Raw genomic sequence first — 20,781 nt, forward strand, 5'->3', positions numbered from 1 at the left:
AGGAGTGCACCCGGTGCATGGGGTGTCATGGAGACATTAGTTAGTGAAGGTCCTGGAAGGGCCCTGGGAACACAGGGTGGGGTGACTGGGGCTGTCATTCAATCCCTGTGGAGAGTGACCCTGGACAGAGTGGATGCAGAGACCCAGGGACACTGGGATTGCTTACTGGGGCGGGGCTGTGGGTACTGGTCCAGAGCAGGGGGTATGACCAGGTGAGATAGGGACAATGGGGAAATTTCTACTCACTGTGACCAGACTCCAACAGACACACCCTCCCGTTCCCCCAACTTCAAACACCTGGGGTCCACAGCAGAACTGGAGCTGGGTAGGGGTCCCACATCCTCCAGAGTGTCAGGATCACCACCCCAGACCCAGAACAGGGACAAAGCAGGGGGCTGGTTGGTGCACGGCCCCCCCAACAGAAGCGCTGACACCGGGAGCTGCGGGATTGCTGAGCTCAGCCTGCTGCAGATTGAAGGAGGTTTATCGGGGGGGGCTGGCTTAAGCCCCGGGTGCTGAGCGCAGCCCCCAGGCGGGTGGCCCCCTGGGACCTTGGCCCCGTCCTTGTCCCATATCGGGTGGGTGGTGGTAGCGGTGGCAGCGGCCCGCACAGGGAGCGAGCGCTGGAAGCAGCAGGCTGGAGCTCGTTGCCCATCCTGGTGCTGACCTCCAAGGAGCGGGTGGTGAGCCGCAGGGCTGCAGGGCCGAGGATGGGTGCTGGGGCCAGTGCCGAGGAGAAGCATTCCCGAGAGCTGGAAAAGAAGCTCAAGGAAGACGCTGAGAAGGATGCCAGGACTGTCAAGCTTCTGCTGCTGGGTAAGGGGGAGATGACACCCTGGGGGATATACCTATCCTTTGTGCATCCCACCCTAACAGCCCACTCAACCTTTCTCTGACACTCACCAGCACCCCTCAACCCTACCAGCACACCCCACAGCCCCCCAAACCCAACCAGCCCACCCAATGTTCCCCTGGCCCGGAGGTGGACCCCCTAAAGCCATGCAGCCCACCCTCATAGCTCACACAACATTCCTCTTATTCCCCCAGCACCCCTGTAAACAACCAGCCCACCCCAACAGCGCACCCATTTCCAGGCAGCCCTAAACCCAACCTCCCCATCTCAACAGCCTTCAATGTTTTCCTAATGCCTCCAGCACCCCTAAACCAAACCAGCACACCCCAAGAGTGCCCCCAACAGCTTCCCACTCCCAGGCATCCCTAAAACCAACCAACCCCTCCCCAATAACCTAAGTTTCCCTGACTCTGCTAAACCCAACCAGTCAAACGGTCCACACAACAGCCTTGGCTCCTAAGCACCCCTAAACCCAGCCAGCCCACCCTAACAGCCCACTCCACGTTTCCCTCAACCCCCAGCACCCTTAAACCCAACCAGCCCTGTTCAACAATCTCCCATTTCCCTCACCCTCAGCACCCCCAAACTCAACCAGTCCAACCCAATGGTCCCCCCATTTCTCTACCTCCACATCCCTAAACCGAACCAGCCAACCCCAAAATCCCACCCAGTGTTTTCCTCTCTCCCTCAACATCCCTAAACCAAACCGGTCACCCCAGCACTTTTGCAATCCCAGGCCCCCAACTCCAACCAACCCACCTCAGAGCCTTCATCAACACAACTTAACTGCACCCCACTCCATCAGCCCTTCAATCCTCCTAGAGATCCCCATGCAGCCCTCTCGTAGTCTGGGTCCTTCCCAGTCCCTCCCAGTGGTGCCTGAGGACTGGAATGCCTTTTATGTGGTGGGTCCATGTGTGATATGGCTGCACTCACAGCCTGGCCCAGGACATGTGCCCCTGCACTGCCAGCAGATTCAGGGCATTGAGTGGGTGGTGGGATTGCAATGCCACCATGTCCCCAACCCCTCTCTTGGGTCCCCAAGTGCAGTCCCAGCTGAGCTGCTGCAGATCCCATTAGCCACAGCAGCTCAGCCCAACCTTAATGCCACTGGCACCAGGCTGTAATCCCTCTGCACACCCTGAGCCATGAACCTGGCACAGTCAACAGTGTCCCCAGCAGTGGGAGGCACCAGGGGTCCCAATGGGACAGCACAAGGCACAGCTGGGGGTGCTTGCATCACCATGACCCATGTTTTGTCCCTTCAGGAGCAGGAGAGTCAGGAAAGAGCACCATTGTCAAGCAGATGAAGTAAGTGCCACACCATACCATGTGCCTATCCCACAATACAGCCATGGGGTGCCCCTGTCCCACCATGGCTGGCTCCGCCCCATGCTACAGCCATGGAGTGCACCCACCCCTTAGTGTGTGGCTCAGTCCTGATACACCCAGCTCAGCCCCATGCCCCTCTCTCTGGCCAGGATCATACACCAGGATGGTTACTCACTGGAGGAATGCCTGGAGTTCATCGCCATCATCTACAGCAACACACTCCAGTCCATGCTAGCCATCGTGCGGGCCATGACCACCCTCAGCATCCAGTATGGGGACACAGCTCGCCAGGTGAGGAGCATCTCATGTTGGCAGAGGGTCCCCCCAGCCCCTCAGCCCCACTGAACCCCTCTTCCTTGAAGGATGATGCCCGCAAGCTGCTGCACCTCTCAGACACCATTGAGGAGGGCACCATGCCCAAGGAGATGTCAGAAATCATTGGGCGGCTCTGGAAGGACTCAGGCATCCAAGCCTGCTTTGACCGTGCCTCTGAGTACCAGCTCAACGACTCTGCGGGCTAGTATGTGGGGTGGGTGGTGTGAGCAAGGGGAGGGGTCAAGGGGTGCCAACCCATGTCTCATGCCCAACACGTGCCCAACCAGCTACCTGTCAGACCTGGAGCGCCTGGTGACCCCTGGCTACGTCCCCACAGAGCAGGATGTGCTGCGTTCCCGGGTCAAGACAACGGGCATCATTGAGACCCAGTTCTCCTTCAAAGACCTCAACTTCAGGTGGGGGCCAGGCTTCCAGTGAGGGCTGGTGCCAGGGGTGGGCAGAGGGTGGGGGTTGCTGACTCTTCCTTGTCCTGCCCAGGATGTTCGATGTGGGTGGACAGCGCTCAGAGAGGAAGAAGTGGATACACTGCTTTGAGGGGGTGACCTGCATCATCTTCATTGCGGCCCTCAGCGCCTATGACATGGTCCTGGTGGAGGATGACGAAGTGGTGAGGAAGGCTTGCGACCTCACACCCTCTCTGCTGTGTCTCCATCATGACATGGGGGGTCACCACGGGGCTGTGTCCCTATGCAGAACCGCATGCACGAGAGCCTGCACCTCTTCAACAGCATCTGCAACCACCGCTACTTCGCCACCACCTCCATCGTTCTCTTCCTCAACAAGAAGGATGTCTTTCTGGAGAAGATCAAGAAGGCTCATCTCAGCATCTGCTTCCCCGACTATGACGGTGAGTGTGGCAGCGGCTTGTGGTGGAGGGGGTGCTGGTGGAGGGTTGGATGCCACCACTCCACAGCAGGTCACCCACCAGATGTCCTCAGCAGCTCACATAAGAGACACAGCACAAGCCTTGCTGATGGACCATGCAAGGTTTGCCCACCTGCATTGGGTGATACTGGACCAGCACCTGGGGGGTGACACCAGCCCAGGAGTGGGACCCCAATCACTGCCACACCACCAGGTCCCAACACCTACGATGACGCGGGCAACTACATCAAGCTGCAGTTCCTGGAACTGAACATGCGACGGGATGTGAAGGAGATCTACTCCCACATGACTTGCGCCACTGATACTGAGAATGTCAAGTTCGTCTTCGATGCCGTCACTGACATCATCATCAAGGAGAATCTCAAGGACTGCGGGCTTTTCTGAGCCCCAGCCCAGCGACCCCTCCCCAGTCCAGTCTTCCCCTCCCCTGGGGTCCAGCCCCACTGCCACCTCCACCCCACTCCCACAACCATCTCTGCTTGCTCCCAACCCCCAGGATGTGGCATGCTTGGCCCCAGAGCCACCCCTTGGGTGGGGGCACAACCTTACACCCCCTCCCCCCCAGTCTTCCCACTAGCCAGCACTGTGGGGCAGCCAGCGCCACAGGGGGTCCCTGGGGATTCCAAGTGCTGGGGGTCTCTTGGTGACCCCGGGTGCTGTGGATCCCTGGGTACTCCTTGGAGCTGGGAGTACTGGGAGTCCCTTGTGTGCTGAGGGCCCCTGGGTCCCTGGGTTCCCTTTGGTGTTGAGGGATGCTGTGGGTCTCCAGGTGACCCTTGGCACTGGAGAGACTGGGGTCTTTGGGTGCCCCGTGGTGCTGGGAATCCCTGGTACCCCTTTGGACCTGGGAGGTGTTAGGTGGTCCCTTGGGTGCTGGGGCATCCTTTGGATCTAGGAGTTGCTGGGGGTAGGTCCTATGGGTGCTGTTGGCTAAAGCTGGGGGGTGTTGGGGAGTCACCAGGAACCCATTGGAGCTGGGGGTCCCTTGGGTATGGGGTACCCATGGGTGCTCCCCAGAGCTGAGGGTCCCTGCAGACTGCTGGGTGCAAGGGGTGCTACATCTCCCTGTGGGCTACAGGTCACAGGGTGCCCCAGGGCACTTCGTGTCCCCAAGGACTGTGTGATATTGGGGTCCCCTAGGTGCCACCATCCCCTTGCTGCAGAGCTAGGGCTGGTCATGTGTCCATCCCCATCCCAGCTCACCCCCGAGGGTCCCACTACTACTTTCACCTCCCATACCCACGGCCTTCTGCTGATCCTAGGGGGATGCCAGCACACCTCGTGTCCCTCTCACACCCCAGGGCACCTCTCAACCCACCCATAGAGGTGAAGTCCCCCTTCCCACCCCCATATCACAAAGGCGGTTTCAGTACATGTTTTCTTCAGTTTTTTTTTCCTTTCTACATTTTATTACTTCAAACCGTGTGAACAATTCGGTAAAACATCCTGTGGGAAAAGCGAGGCCGCAGGCACCGGCTGAAGGGTCCCCCCTGGGCTGGGGGGGGACAGCGGGGGCCGCTCTGTACAGCAGGCTCTCCTCGCCCAACGCAACAGCTAGACCTAAAAACTAGGCTTAGAAAGAGGGGGGGGATAGAGGCAGTGGGCAGCACCCCCTGCCCGCCCTCCTGCCCATCGGGACGGGGGGGCAGCGAGGCGGGCTGGGGTGCAGACCCTCCCCCCCAAGGCACACGGTTGGGGGGTGGGCTGGCCATGGAGGATGCCGCCACCACATAGCACTTGATGCTTTTAAATAGTTTGGTAAAAAGGTTTCTTTAAAAAGCAACCTGGTCCCAACTGGTGTGGTGTGGGGTTTTTTTTGCATGGTTTCGGGTTTGCTTTATTTTTTTTCCTTTTTTTTGATTCTTTCTTTTCTGGTTTACTAAAAGGAATGTCATCGGTCATGTTTGTGGCTGGGTGGGCATCCCCAAGGGGACCATGTGCCCCCCATGCCAGTAACACTTGCAATGTAAACAGTGAGAAGAGCGCCAGGGCTCGGAGTGAATGAAGTGGGGGCTGGAGCGGTTCAGGGGGTACAAACCAAGATTAAAACCTTGTCTTCCCTGGAAAGGGCAACACCGGCGAGGAGAAGGAGGAGAACAATGGTGGGGGGCAAGCACAGGCGGCAGGAGGGACATGGGCCCTACCACTGTGCTAGCACCCAAAAAGTCTCTTTATGGGATGGGGGCGGAAGAATGAATCCAAAGAGAAGCAGGAGTGTGGAATGGCGTAGTCCTTCCTTCAGGGGTCCTACAAGAGAGCAGAGGTTGAGCAAGGGAGGGTCTGGGGGCACTGCCCCACTCATCCCCAGAGGATGCTTTGCGACCACCCCATTTTGGGGGGCCACCACTGGGATCATCACCCACCTGGGCAGTGCCACCCTTAGAAGAGACCACAGTCCTTCAGGTTGTTTTTGATGATGACGTCGGTCACGGCATCAAAGACGAACTGCACGTTCTTTGTGTCGGTGGCGCAGGTGAAGTGGGTGTAGATCTCCTTGGTGTCCTTTCGCTTGTTCAGGTCCTCAAACTTGCTCTGGATGTAGCTGGCTGCCTCATCATACTTGTTGGCCCCTGGGGAGGAGGAGACACTGGGCTGCCCCATGGTCGCCCACAGGCACTGGCACCCCCTGCCATTGGCACCAAAGGGCTTTGGGCTCGGCTTGGCTCCCCATGCTGTCACAGCCACCACTCCGATGCCAAACTGATGCTCCAGAGGCAGAGTGAGCCTCAACTAACCCCCCATGGCTTCTGTCCCTTGTTTTGTGTCCTCCCACATCTTCCTCCATCCCCTGGGGTGCCCCAAACACCACGACATCCCACTTGCTGCCCCAGCACACCACTCCTTGGGCACAGGAGAGCCACTATCTCCATCCCCAGTGCCTCCTGCTACCTGGCCTGGGCAAGGCACTGTCCAGTGCCTCTGCTAGGAGGACAGCGGGGCACTGCAGGTCCCAGTGGTACCTGTGTACTCGGGGAAGCAGATGGTGAGGGAGCTGTGCACAATCTTCTCCTCAAAGAGGTCCTTCTTATTGAGGAAGAGGATGATGGATGTGTCTGTGAACCACTTGTTATTGCAGATGCTGTCGAACAGCTTCATGCTCTCGTGCATCCGGTTCTGGCAGGGGAGAGGGCAGCATGAGCTGGACAGGGAACCCCAAGCCACACCCACGTCACTGCTCCCCAATCTGTCACTGGTATGCTCCTGCCTGCCCACCCAGGCAGGAGATGCCAATGGGCCTCTGCAAGGCTTGGACCACATTGGTGGCCAACAGAGGAGGTGTTGCTTCCCCCAGCCCCCAAAGGAGAGAACAGCTCATGGGGCTGGTTCTATCCCCATGACTCACCATCTCCTCATCTTCAGCCAGCACCAGGTCGTAAGCACTCAGGGCTACGCAGAAAATTATGGCAGTCACCCCCTCAAAGCAGTGGATCCACTTCTTCCGCTCCGAGCGCTGGCCACCCACATCAAACATCCTGTGGCAAGAGGTGGCATGGGGATGGGTGGCAGCTCCCAGCCCCACTGCCCTCACCCCACACGCTGCCTCAGTGTTCCCAGCTGACTGGAACAGGAGCAGCACTGGCATGGGCAAAGCATGGTGCCTCTGCCCCAGGGATTTTGCCAGTGCTGAGGATCTGTCCTGGCATCTGCTGCCTGTCTCAGAGACGAGGCAGCGTTTAGGCTCTTTTCCAAACTGGGGCAGATCCCTGACATGAGCTGGGGCAGGATCAGGCCACCTTTCCCAGAATGTGTCAGTCTGATGCTTCCCAAACACTGGGTCCAGAGTGGGCACTGTGGGGCTTTGCCAGAGACCTTGGACCAAGGGGAGCCAAATGGCTGAGAGCTCAGCAGGACTGCAGCAGCACAAGGGCTCAAGGATGATCCTGGTGCAACATGTGCCTCTCCTGCCATGGGCAGCAGAGGATGCCCTGCCTCCACAGAGAAGAACCCAGCAGCAGCGCCATGGCCACATTCACTGTGGCTGGTGGGAAGGCTTCCCCCCTGGGACACAGTGCACTGCCCACCCCAGAATGCCACCACTGCCACCTCCAAAGCACTGCCCTGGCAATGCGCAACCAGGGTGGCACAGGGGTCCCTGAGAGCCTCCCGCATTCAGAGAGGACCCCAGCAGATCCTTCTTCTGACATCAGCTCTGTTGCCATGGGACTAAATCCCCTGGGATGTGCGCAGTTACAGCTTTGTGCCTCAGAAACTGGAACCCTGACTATTTCCCGTGGGTTTTCAGTGGAAAGCAACGGCGGGGTGCCTGCAGGCGGCACTGCCAGCGCCTGACCCCAAGACCCCAGCTCCTCCCAGTGCCCTTCCCACAACGGAAGCAGCGTCACAGCACCCGAAGGGTGGATGCCTTTCCCCTTCCCCTCCCCGCTAGAGTTTGGATCCGCCCCTGGGCTGGGCCCTACGACGCGTTTTTGAGGCTGTTCCAGCTATTTCAGCGGTTTCCGCTGTCTCTGAGGCTGAAGTTCTTGCCATGAGCAAATCCGAGGCAGGGGAACTGAGTCCACGCAGGGTGCAACCAGGACCCATCCCGGCATGGGGAGGAAGGGGGGGGGTTTCTGCCTTGGAAAAGGCAAAAAGGAAAGGGTTGGACATACTTGAAGTGCAGGTCCTTGAAGGTGAAGTGGGTCTCTACAATGCCGGTGGTCTTCACCCTGGTGCGCAGCACATCCTGCTGGGTGGGGATGTAGTCGGCACGGGCTATCCTCTCCAGGTCATTCAGGTAGCTGGGGAGGAAGAGAACACGCTGTGGGAGCTGGACCGTGGGGCACAACCCCCCCTAAATGCCACGGGACATTGCCACACCGTTTCAGGCATCCCCCGGCCATCTCCCAGCATCGTCCATTCAGGGTGGGCACTGCTGAGCTGGGCAGCACAGTGGGGGTCCCATCCGCACCCTGGGTTCACCCCGTGTCCCCGCCAAACACAGGAAGGGCAGGACACCAGGGGTAGCAGAGGACACACAGGACCGAGGATTGGGGGGCAGTGTGCTGGGAGCCAGGCAGAGGATGCAGCCAGGGCAGGAGGGCTCACCCCGTCCCCCCGGCCGTTTGCACAGGGTGGAAATGGCAAGAGGAAAATATTCAGCGCTATGGCAACCAGCCGCAGCGCCGGCGGAAACAATCGATGGCGCCGTGCCATTTATAGTCAAAAACACAAAGGGACGGCGTCCTGGGAGGAAGCGCGAGGCGGGCGGCCGGAGAGACAGGGAGCAGCACGGCGGGGGACTGCGGCCATCCCGAGCCCCCTGGGGCGGCACCGCCTGCCCTGATGCCCGCAGGCTCCCGGCAGCGTCCCGGAGGTGCAGCGCCCACCGTGACCAACGAGAGCTGCCGAGGGCGGGGGATCAAGGCGGGCTTTGATTTCTCCAGCTCACATTGCTTTAATTGGGTTACTGCAAACGGGCTCCTTTAAGCAAATTAGGCTTGTCTTAATTAAGGCATTTGCAGCACTGTAATCTGGTGAAAACCAGATTACAGCCCGTAAGGCCATAGGGATGCTTGAGTCCGGAGGCTGCACGGCTGCTCGCCAGCTCCTGGGAAGCCCATGCAGGGGCAAGGCCGGAGCCGGAGCTGCCCCCGGACCCTGCCGGGTGTATGAGGGTGGGGGGCCGGCACGTCGCCGCTCTGGAGCAGCTCAAAAACAGCCGGAAACACAGACTGCCTCCGGCTGACAAAAAAACAGGAAACACCGCAGCAGAGCCCTGCGCAGCGCCAGCTGCTCTCGGACCTTGCGCCAAGCCCCGGGGTGCTGGTGAGCGCCATCCTGGCACCCCATGCTCCTGGAATCCTAAGATGCTGTGGAGGAGACCGTAGCTGCTGCAGAGGGCTGGGGCACAGGTGTGCTGTGTGCCAGGCATGGCACAGGGCACCTCATCCTCAGGCTGCCCTGTGCCAGCAGCACAGTGGGCAAAACATCGTGCCCATGAGATGGACAGGGCATCAAGCAATGCACTGGTATTTCCACAGGGCTGAAAAGAGCCTGGAGCAACAGGCTGAGAGCACTAATTAATGTTTGTCCAACCCCCGTCATGCTCCATAACGGCACTGACAGTGATCTATATGCAATTCGCAGACACTGTGCAGAAACACCTGCTCCAAGTGTGTGTATGATCTGCCAGGCACCTGCTGGGTGTTCCCTGCCCCCAAACCTGCACCCAACTGCTGGGGAAATGCCTCAGTGATGGGTTTGAGCAGACAGGAGTCAGGGAGGGGAGGCGTGTGCCAGTCAGAGGAAGTGAAAGCCACCGGTGCTGAGGGAAAGCGCCGGCAGGAGCTTCTCCAGGGCTGGGGCTTGCCAGGAGCTTTCCTGCACCCTCTTCCCCACGATGATCTCAGTGCAGAAGAGGGACCCAACAGTGTCACGCAGGAGAGGACAAGTGGGGGTCAGATAGGCCTGGGATAGCAGCGAGTCCCAAGAGTGCTCAACCCCTGGTGGGGCCAGGCTTGGCAGTGTGTTCCAGGCACACCATGAACTCCCCCACTGCTTTAGCACAACGGCACTGTGCAAGGTAAATGGAGACTCAGCTGTGTCACCCTATCCAACAATGGCACAATAGGCAAATTAACTTATTTATTAATCTCTTCAAAGATAGACTCAACCAGATGCATCAATTTATCTATCTAAATGCCAGTTTTCTGGGTAATGTGCCAGTGTAATGCCAAGTCTTTCCATATGAAAATAGTTAAAAAGATAAAGAAAAGCCTTCTACTCATCCTCTTCAGATCTAACTGTCCCCAGTGCTTTCCTTGGGGTTTTTAATTGCCTTCCTGGCCCACGAAAGGCGATGAGGACGGGCAGGACCCCAGTTGTGCTCATGTGGGAGGAGCCAATGAGGAGCAACCCCTGGGAAGGGCACTGGGCACAGAGCAGTGGAAGGAGGGAAATGCCCCGGTGCCCCCCCTCCCGAGGGACACAGCACCCCACTAGAGGAGGAAACAACTTTTGAAACATCTGCCTTCCCAGTTCTGCTCTGGCTCAGCACCAGCATTGCGTGGGAAGTGGCAGCATCAGCCCCAAGCCTGGCAATGAAGAACAGGAGCCCTCAGAGGGATTTTCTGTTGCATGATAAAAGTGCTGCGACCCACAGGGCTCAGAGCAGCCAAGCTGAGGCAAAGGAGCAGGGATACTCACTAGGCAGCGGAGTCATTCAGCTGGTACTCTCGGGAGCGGTTGAAACAGGCCTGGACCCCGTTGTCAGCCCACAGCCTCCGGATGACATTGGCCAGGTCCTCCGGCATGATGCCCTGCTCCTCAGCGGTGCAGGAGAGCGCAAACAGCTGCCGAGCATCATCCTGCAGGGAAAGAACAGAGCTTGAGCACTGGGACAGGGTTAGCAAAGTTCACTCCACCCCAAAGGACCTGACTGGAGCCCAAAGGATCTTACACGGACAGCAGACTGGAAGCTCCAGTGGTGGATGGGGATGAGACCCAAAGGAAGTAGCAGGACCCCCACCCCCACACCCATCAGGGGCCAGTGCAGCCACCCAAGGTTATGCTTTGGGTCTCAGTGCCAGAGACAGGGGGTCACAGACATCCAGGGCACAGCAAGGCTTGGGCAGGGCCAGCTTTGGGTGCATCTGCATTAGCCCTCAAGAACGCCCATCCATGCCAAGTGTGGTGAGAGCCAGAGGGCACCCACCGCTCTAGAGGAGTCTCCAAAGTCAATCTGCAGGTTCCCCATTGCCTTGATGATGGCCATGATGGACTGGATGGTGTTGCTGTAGACCACAGCTTTGTACTGCCGGCACTCCTCCTCTGAGTAACCATCCTCATGTATGATCCTGGGGCAGGGGAGAGACACAGACAAAGTCAGCCCTTGGCAAGGCACCTATGCTCTGAAGCAACACCAAAGGGGAGCCTCCCCCAACCACCACCGTTTTTGGAACCCACAGCCAAGGTCTAAGTGCTGTCAGCCACAGCAACCGTGCAGGAACCACTCACTTCATCTGTTTGACAATGGTGCTCTTCCCAGACTCACCAGCACCTGTGGAGAAATGAGAAGGGAGGATGAGGTCCTGCTCAAAGCCAAGGACCCCCACCCAACTGGGACACCTCTCCAGCCCAGGAAGGGAACATGGCAGGTGCCTCAGCCTTGGAGAAAAGCTCCAAGCACAGGTGAGAGCAGATGTTTGGATGGGCACTGGGAATGTCAGGACTTGGAAAGAGGGAGGAAAAGGGGATCCTGGGGGGAATCTTACAGTAGTTCCCTAGGGGAAGAATGACACCTGCTCTAGGCCAGGAAAATGGCATAAACACACTAACAATCACCCCATGATCCTGGCATGCTGCAGCCGATTGGATACCCTGGCTTTGTCTGAGCCCGGGGACTCCCTGTGATGGGGTGGCCAAGCCTTGGCCATCACATGCCATCCCAGCTCCAGGCACAACCTGAGCTTAGCCACCACATCCCACATCTCATATCCCCATTGTGCTGGGGGACGATGGACCACCAGCCTCGCTGCATGCCCACAACTGGAGCTGGCAGTGGCCAGGGATGCTCATGTCACCAGGTACAGCCAGGGAATTCTGGAAGAAGCTGCCATGTCTACCAGCCAGCTCGAGTGATCCCAGCGAGACCAGCTGCCCCTGAGTTGGTTATTAAATAGCACACACTACCCAGCCTGCCAGGTCCTGTGCCCCAGCCTGCTGCAGAGGCAGCTGCCAGCAGGGAAAGATGATGACTTTTGGGGTAATTTTGTTTTTCAGCATCCAAACGCAGGGTTCCAGAAGTTCAGAAGGACAGCCAGGGTGTCTAAGGTTCCCCCTCCACCACCCTGTCCCCCTTAGGGACGTCAGCCCTATGCAGGCGATGCGCAGCTTGGCCCAGCCCTCCCTCCCCAGGCTGCAAGCAGGGAAGGAGCAAAGTCACCCTGGCTGCAAGAAAGGGGAAGCTGAAAGGGGAAGCTGAAAGGCGCGGTGCATGTCCCTTGTCCCCACTCTGGACAGGGAGTGCCACGAGATGGATGAATGCCTGGCTCGTCTTGCCCCGGGATCCTCAGCAGGATGAGGCCTCTTTGGCTGGGGACCAGCATGTTCCTTGCATCTGGGTGCAGGTCTCAGGAGATCGCCCCAAGCCAAGTCCATTCCTGTGTCCTCTCATAGCCCTCCTCAGGTGGTCCCCCCAACACTGCCCTCAGCCATGGAGCTGCCCTTAGGGGGCCCCCAAGCAGGGCCACACCAGCACAGCCACAGAGGGGGCAGAGAGACTACAGAAGAGGTTAAAAAATTTAGAAAAAAAAGGAGATTATGCTAAAATTAACTGAGAAGAATGGGGCCCATCATGCCAGCTGAAACATGGTGGCAGGGAACAAACTCCTTCTGCGCATGTCCCCAGCTTAAATGCCACCTTGGTGATGGGCACATACCCCAGGGACATCACCACAGCACTGCTCAGGGCACTCTGATGCTGGGGCCACATTGAGACTATACAGACCCTCCAGTCATGGCCTCGAGCACCTCACTCCATGGTTCCTGTGCTGTATATGTTGAGGGAGAGGCTCTACTCAGCTCATAGATCACCATTCAGCACAGCAGGGGCTCTCTGGCACTACCGACTGATCCTTCCCTGGTGCCCTTGGGATGCTGACGCGGCACCCAGCACAGTCCAGCCAGCACTCGTGGTCAGTGCTGGCAACTCCTGCCCAGAGCTGGGAGCAAGGGGGAAGGACTCGGCATAGGCCTTAATTTTTTCCATTAAATACCTCTGGTTTCTGACAACACCACCCTGTACTGCTGGCTTCAGCAGCCAGAGCCTGTCACCCTCACCCTGCCCTTCCCTGACAGGGAAACTAAGGCATGTGGCAAGCGAGGACTCTACTTATCAGCATCCCTGGGGTGAGGTGCCAGACAGCTGTTTCCATTCTCCTGCTCTGCCTTACCCTGTCTGACATTTGCTCCCTGCCAGGAGGGAACAAACCCCCCCTGAGACCTCCTGCCTGCTCCTGGCAGGGTGACAGTCACAGGGTGACAGCCACCACAGCTGACTATTTCCTTGCAAACTTCCCCCATATCTTTCAGCTCCTCCCCTGCTCTGTGAGAAAAGTGGGCATGCTGTTGCCCCCTATTCCAAGTCAGTAATTCTGCCTGCTACCAGGAGCTCACCCAGCACAGGAACCCATGCACTTGCATCAGGCAGGAATTTGGCTCTGAATTAATACCCTTCCTCCCCGTGTGGGGGACCCTCCCTGCCCCCCCGGTTGAGTGTGGCAGAGGGGAAGGGTTTCCAATCCCCGGAAAACCCCAGCTGCCGTCCATTCAGCCCCAAAACAATTCCTGGGACGGATGCCAACCACCGGCTTCCACCCTCCAGCTCTGCCCAGGCAGGACAAGGCACTGTCAGAGGGGGCTTTGCCTCCTCCAGACCCCCATGGCAGCGTCAGGGGGGACAGAGAGACACACCCCCCGCACCATGGGCTGACCCCACATCTGTGCTTCCTCCAGCCCTGCCTCTCTGCCAGGAGCAGGCACTGCTTGTTCCCAGGGCAGTGCCTGGCAAAAACAGGAGGAGAGCTCTCTCTCAAGCTCATTTCCTCCTTCTTTTGTTAAAAATAATCTTCAAAACTTTAAAATAAGCAAGCAGCTGCCCAGCTCCAGAACACCCTGCTAAGTGACTGGCAAGGAAATTACTGAGCCAACATATATATTTTGCAGCCCACGATTTACGACGCTTTCTGCGCAGTAGATATTTAATGTAATATATGCACATAGTTCTGGGCAGCACATATGTAATCCCTATATTTTAGGAACTGGTCACAGGTTTCAGGATCCACATCATCTCGCATCAGCAAGAGCAGATTTTCCATTTTTCTGCACAGCACCATCCTGTTCTATGCCTTCAAATATCCAGGCATGGATGGAAGTGATGCACAGCTGGAAAATTCTCTTTATTATAGGGGAAAAGCTGGAATTCAATCTACCAGTGGGTCCAGAGCAATCCCCCTCCCCAGCAGCCAGAGCCCCATTCCCAGACACTGTACTGGCAAGTTTTCCCAGCCTGGCAAACAGCAGCTATTATTTGAGCATGGATTTACTGATGGGTTTTAGTTCCTGACAAACCTGCCAGTCCCTTTCCCTGCAGGACAGATGGATGCTGAACAGAGGGATGGCTGTGGAGCCCACCCTTCTTGCCACCTGTGGGGTGCCCACCATCCAACAGGACTGTCTAAGGGGCGTCTTAAAAGCAGAGTTACCCTAAAGACTCAAAAACTACTAATAAAAAGAGATTCCTCTCAACATTTTCCTTCCTACCCAAAATAGATGGAAAATTGCTGTAAAAATAATCACATTTTTTTTAAAACCCCACAGTGACATAGGGCGTTTTTCCCAAGGGCTGTCCCATTCCAGCACAGGGCTGGCTGCTTCCCAGAAGGAGCCCATGCATCAATAGCCGGTGGGATGCCACGTCCTCAGGCAGGACCTCAAAAAATTGGAGGGTGCAGACCCCCCTGTCCAAGGCAGCTGATGGAGATCCAGAAAAAAAACCCAACAAAAGTAAATAAAATGGAAATACATTGACAGTGGGAAGGATGTTTGGAGCACACAGGGAAAAGGTGGGCTGGTATGGTTTCTCATGGGGAGCATGGAAAATGCACCCCTGGTGCCAACAAGGCCTGCCGGTGTTCACAAGCTGGACAAAACTATCCTTGTGCCGGATTTTTTCCAGGAATCCCAGAACTTTGCTGCTCTGTTTCTGATCCTGCCATGACCGGAGCAGTCTCTCTCCCGCTCTGCTGCCACCATGTACCATCATCCCCTCCATCCTGCCCTGACAGGATGGGAGCTCACCCACTGGCACAGCCGGGATGCTGCTGGCACTCGAATCCCCTTGCCTGAGTTTCCACCAACAAGGTGGAGAATTACTCAGCTCCCCCAACGCCAGTGATTCAACTAGTCTCCGGGCAGGAAACCCGCGCTCTGGCCGGGAGCAGGAAACCCAGTGGCTGCGGAAAGGCCAGGCCAGCCCTGACTACGCAACAGTGCTTGGGGACACCATGATCCCAGCACTAACTGGCAGCCACAGCCCTGGGTGGGCTCACACCATGGGAGACCGTCTTCCATAAAGCTACGTGTATACAGGCAAAGCAATAGACAGATAGATAGATATGCTTTTCGATATATATAAATCAATGTATATTCTGCTCCACACATGAGGAACATGTATATCTATATATACAGAGAATGTAATATATACATATATTTTTTAAAATAGAAAATGTATTTCTAATATATATGTGAAAATATATGTAAAATGTACACATACAAGCCTGCTGCTTCCCCTGGGCAAAGCCTAAGTGCTCATCTGGGAGCAGAGAGCAGCTGCCTGCCCCTGTGACTTCACCACTGGGGGCATGGGAGTGACCCAAGGCTTGGGTGCCAGGGTCCTTCCTCCCATCCCATCCCAACTCCTCCTGAGCCTGTACACCACCTCCAGGGAGTTGGATGTGGGGTCTCTCTGGATCTAACACCACTGAGTTCTTCCCTATTCACTGTGATACCTCCAGGTCCGTGGCTACAAACATCTCTGGGGCTCCCAGTGTTCCCAGTGAAGGAAACACTGCCAATCACCGAGGACTGGGCCAGGAGGGAGGACAGCAAAAATTCCTCAAGACAGGATGAGGTACAACAAATCAGGCAGCTCACACGGAACCCAAGGCAGTGCCGGAGCCACACAGCCTCTGAAAGTCACAGCTGGTCCCTCCCTTCCTCTATTTTTATGCAAGCCTCAAAAAACCCATCAACAAAAACCCCAAAAAACAAAACCCAAATCTGCTTCCGAGCCCTGCCCTGGCTGCCCTTCCCTCAGCCACCATATGTCCCAGGCAGGATCTGGAACAGGCAGCTCCTGCATGATATATCTTGGTGCCACATGCCAGGCAGGTGTGAGGGCAGCGTCCTCATCCTGGCATCTGCACCTACAGGACTGCAAATCCCTGGGGATCAACATGACCAACGCACCACCACCCTCCCCATCCCTAATGCAGGTGAGAAATCCTTCTCCTTTCCTAATGCTCCAAAGATAAGGAATAAGGGAGTTTGAACATGGTGATCAGTTGTCTGCCACCAGTCCTGCATCCCCCTAGAGCACCCCAGTTCCTACAGGCAGGGAGGTGGGATGGCCAGAACACAACCTCAACCGTTGCCCAGCAGAAACAGCCAGTGGCTCTAGGGGTTCAAGTCCTGGTGATGCCCAAAAGCTGACAGTGGCACTGGAAGGTGCTGGAAATGTGGCTGCACAGGGTGGATGCTCCAGGTGCTTTCAGGTGTTGGTGGGAGCTCCTGGCATATTCTAGCACCAAAGCCTGTGGAGACTTCATTTCCAGTGGCAGGGAGCGGGACATTGCTTTGTTTGTGGGGAATTGCTTCATCTGGGGAGGATCACTTTGTCTGATTCTTCTTCCCATTGAACACTGGACCTTCAAACTTTCCAGCAGATAACCTGTTTGCCAGAGCCAACAAACAGCAGAGGAAAACCTGCAGACATTGACAGAACCAAGGCAGGAATGGTGCTGTGCCCATGCCTGCCATAGTGGGGGTCCTGCCTGTTCCTGACACACTGACAGTGCATCCAGCCTTCTCCAGCTCACTGCCACAGCAGAGGAAAGGCAGAAGCAGGCTCGAGGCCACACATGGAACACAGCACTGAGCCAAGGCAGCTGCACCAGTCAGCCCCAAGCCCTCCATGGTCCTACACTTGCAATGCCCCTGCCACACACCGAGACCATCACCCTCCGCTCACACTGCATCCTGCCTGGCAGTGGTGTCCCAGCTCCAAGCCTCAGCTGCAGGACAGTACAAGTTGCCAGCAAAAAAACACACCGTGCTTGGAAGAGGCACCTCCTCTTCATGCCACAGGTTGATGCGGCACAAAGGGTGAAGCTGTTTTTCTCCCTTTTCCTGAAGGAGGCAGGAGGGCTACAGCCCCCAGGGAGGGCCATGGAGCTCTGCCTTGTTGAGCACAACCAGGAGCTGTGGCGCTCACCAAAAAGCTGACTTTGAGGCCATGGGTCTCCTCAAAGCTTCCCCTGACCACAGGGAAAAAAAAATAAGCCACAGGAACACTGAGCGTCATGCCAATGGGAGCAGCCCCTGGCACTGTGGTCCTACTCCAAGAGGTTCTTGAAGAGGGAGGATGTCACAAGCAACAGCCCTCGAGAGGGGAAGTGCTAGCCCCACCTCTCTGATAGCTTGGGAGGATTTTCCAGCTGTGGGTTGGCTCAGAAACAGGGAGTGATGACCCAAGGCTATAGTGCTATTGACACCTGAACAGCTGCAAGGGGAAGGAAAAAAAATTTCAGAAAATGTACAGAAAGAGCCATTTGCACTATTTTTGGCTTTAGAAACCAGCTGAGATCAGAAAGGCTGCTTGTAAATGCCAGCCCCAGCAGAAGGGAGTGCGGACATCCTCTTCCTCCTCCTGCCTCCACTTTGGGACAGAGCAAGACCCAGGAAAAGGATGTCAGTCAGATGGCCCACACAATGAGCCCTGCTGTCTGGTGAGCCCCCTGCCACCCCTCAGTAATGCTCAGCACCAGCACAATGGGGCCCCCCAACCTGGGCACCAAGAGCTCATAGCACCACCATGATGCTGCCCATCCTGGACAGTTCCAGGAGCCTCCCAGAGCCGGAGGTGCCAAACACCCCCAGCCAGCTACATACCTGTTACTTCCCACTAGGCAGAGGTCCGAGAAGAGCCAAGCCAGCAGCAGGGCCAGCATGGGCACAGCTCACGGCAGAGAGGGACCATGTGTTTCCCCACCATCCCGCAAAACCCACGGGATTACACTCCCCGCACTCTCTCCTCCCCAGAAAGAAGCGGGGCAGTGAGCATGCCCAACCAGCGAGACCCCCAACGGCACAGACCCCTGCCCAAAACCCTCAGGGCGGGTCTTGCCGCCAGCACGGCTCACGCCAAGGCAAGAACAAAATCAGAATTAAGCAAAATGCAAAAAAGCAACACATTCTGATAAAGGAGCGTTTCAAGGAGTAAATTACGTATTTCTCAAGGCAGGCAGGGGTTGAGCAAATAAAGGGCTGCCGGATTTCGGCGTGACTTCCTGCTGCCGGCAGCTTCCTCTGCCGACGGCGATGAGCCCAAGAGACATTTTCTGCCAGGGATCCCTCTGCCCGTCCTGCCTTCCCACAGTGCAGTGAGAGGCCCACAGGCTCCCACCTCACACCTGGAGCGAGTCTCTCTCTGGGAATTTCGTAAAGGGAATAAAGAGCCCAACCGGGAGTCATTAGAAGAAATAATAAATTAAAATAACGAAGCGGCTGTCTTGCCCGCAGGCACAGGGCAGGGCTGGGAACGCCCACGGGAGCATCGCTGGGCCACTTTGAAGAATGCAAGCGGCCCGTTATCAGTACCCAAACTGAGTGTCCATGGGGCAGAGAGCCCCTGGGTTTTGGGGGGCCCTTCCCACCATGGGCAGTGGCCTGAACCCCCCCGCTACCCACGGAAAGGGGAGGGTGATGGAGGGGCTCAGGCCTGTCCCAGTGCCCCAGTGGAGGAGGCTCGGGGCAGTAGCTGCCTGTCAGCCCCATCACCTCCATCACCACAGACAACCTGAGGACAAGGTGAGAGGAGCCCATGGAGGAACTCCCTATCACAGCTGGGGGTCCTGGGCAGGCAGGACAGGGTGCCTGGGCTTGCAGGGCCTTCGCTGGGGGAGGTTCATCCAACAGGAGGATGGGGATGCCCCTGCCTGTGTCCCAAAGGGATGTGCCCAGGCTGGACACCCACTGGGCTGTGGGGACGGTACTACAGTGAGGTGGCAGCCACTTCTGGGGGAAACCCCAAAGACCAGGGTGGGGTGGCACCCGCTCCCAAGGGATACCCCAAGGCTTGCTGTAGGGCCGGCACCCCACTCCTGGGGGGATCCCGAAAGTGTGAAGTGAGGCTGGCATCCTGCTCACAGAGGGGTGGAGAGAGCATCCCACCGCAGAGGGGATCCTCAGGGTCTCCTGTGGGTACAGTACCCCACTCCCGGGGAATATCGCTGGGACCTGGGATAGGGTCAACACCCCACTCCTAGGGGGGATCGGCAGGGCCTGCTGCGGGGTCTGCACCCCACTCCGGGGCGAGAACCCGGAAGCCTGGGGCGGGGCAGGCTCCCCGCTCCCGGGGGGATCCCCGGGGCCCGAGACGGAGCCGACGACGCACTGGAGGGGGATCCCGCAGCCTGAGCTGGGGCCGGCATCCCACTCAGGGGGGATCCCCGGGGCGGGGCGGGGCGGGCACCCCCGGCGCTGGTACCCAGGGTCGCTCCAGGGCAGCGCGGGGCGGAGGCAACGGGACCGCTCGGTTCCGGCAGGGCCGGGCCGGGCGGGAAAGCCAAGGGTGGGGGTCGCGGGGGCGGGTCCCGGGGGGGAGCGTCTTACCGAGCAGCAGCAGCTTCACCTCCCGCGCCGCCTTCTCGCCGTCCTCCCGCAGGTTCTTGTCGATCATGCGGGAGCGCTCGGCGGCCGCCTTGTCCTCGGCGCTCACGGTGCAGCCCATGGCGGCGGCGGCGGCGGCGGCGGCTCCTTCGCGCCCGCGGCTCTACCGCCCCGGCCCGCCCCGACAAGCCCCGCCCCTGCGCGCCGCCGGGGGGCGTGGCCAGAGAGGCGGAGCCAATGGGGCGGGGCGCTGCGGGGGCGGGGCCATAGGGGCGGGGCCTCTTTCGCCCTGGCGCGTGTGCCCTCACGCGGCAGCGCCGGGAAATGGCGTGGGGGGCACAGGGGAACAGGGGCGGGAGGGACACGGTGTGTGAAGGGACAGGACGCGGTGTGATAAGGGACAGGAGTGGGGGAGACACAGTGCTGAAGGGACAGGGATGAGTGGGGCACGGTGTGTGAAGGGACAGGACCGGAGGGGACACTGTATCCACAAACAGGTGGGCACCTGCCCTGGTGTGCCACAGGACAGACATGGCGTGGGGAGATGGACCCTGGGTGCTGTATTCTGGGTCAGAGCAGTGGGTGCAGCCCTGAGACCAGCAGTGCTGGTGATGCTGTGTCTCAGGGCCACCTTCTGCGGTGTCATAGGGTGATGGCTCAGACACTGGGGATCCCCTTCTTCCAGTATTGCCCCTGGGGCTCAACCCTCAGGGACCCACATGCCACGCTGATGGAGAAGGGTTTCCTTGGTGAGTACCAGAGGTGAGGGTGCTTGTGACAAGGGATGAGGCAGGAAGGGACTGGGTGGGATGGGGCATCTGCAGCTCTCTCCCAGAACAGGGGGTGCCCCAGATGCTTGCCCCATCCTCAAGCTGCCATAGCTGCTGTCTTGGGTACTAGAGACCCCCACAGCAGCTGAGGTGGGGGTCGGGCTGTGCAAGTTGCCCCACAGGACTGGCCCGTGCCCAGACAGCTGCCCTTGCTTC

General features: G+C 58.0%; 2 protein-coding genes across 2 annotated transcripts; one reads left to right on the forward strand and one right to left on the reverse strand.

The window, feature by feature from the left end:
- Positions 1-541: 541 nt before the first annotated feature.
- On the forward strand, positions 542-5,497 carry GNAT1 (G protein subunit alpha transducin 1). The gene is made up of 8 exons (XM_071550716.1): positions 542-816; positions 2,122-2,164; positions 2,335-2,476; positions 2,548-2,705; positions 2,788-2,916; positions 2,999-3,128; positions 3,215-3,368; positions 3,600-5,497. The coding sequence occupies exons 1-8, from the start codon at positions 711-713 to the stop codon at positions 3,788-3,790; spliced, it is 1,053 nt and encodes a 350-aa protein (XP_071406817.1). The 5' UTR covers positions 542-710; the 3' UTR covers positions 3,791-5,497.
- GNAI2 (G protein subunit alpha i2) lies at positions 4,783-19,988 on the reverse strand. The gene is made up of 9 exons (XM_071550715.1): positions 19,799-19,988; positions 11,363-11,405; positions 11,061-11,202; positions 10,553-10,713; positions 8,017-8,145; positions 6,750-6,879; positions 6,367-6,520; positions 5,770-5,976; positions 4,783-5,653 (listed from the first exon to the last, which is right to left on the reverse strand). Exons 1-8 carry the CDS (start codon positions 19,914-19,916, stop codon positions 5,786-5,788), a joined length of 1,068 nt encoding a protein of 355 aa, XP_071406816.1. The 5' UTR covers positions 19,917-19,988; the 3' UTR covers positions 4,783-5,653; positions 5,770-5,785.
- Between the last annotated feature and the right edge of the window lie 793 nt (positions 19,989-20,781).

This window comes from Pithys albifrons, chromosome 3 (assembly GCF_047495875.1).
Source record: "Pithys albifrons albifrons isolate INPA30051 chromosome 3, PitAlb_v1, whole genome shotgun sequence".
Lineage (NCBI taxonomy): Eukaryota > Metazoa > Chordata > Aves > Passeriformes > Thamnophilidae > Pithys > Pithys albifrons.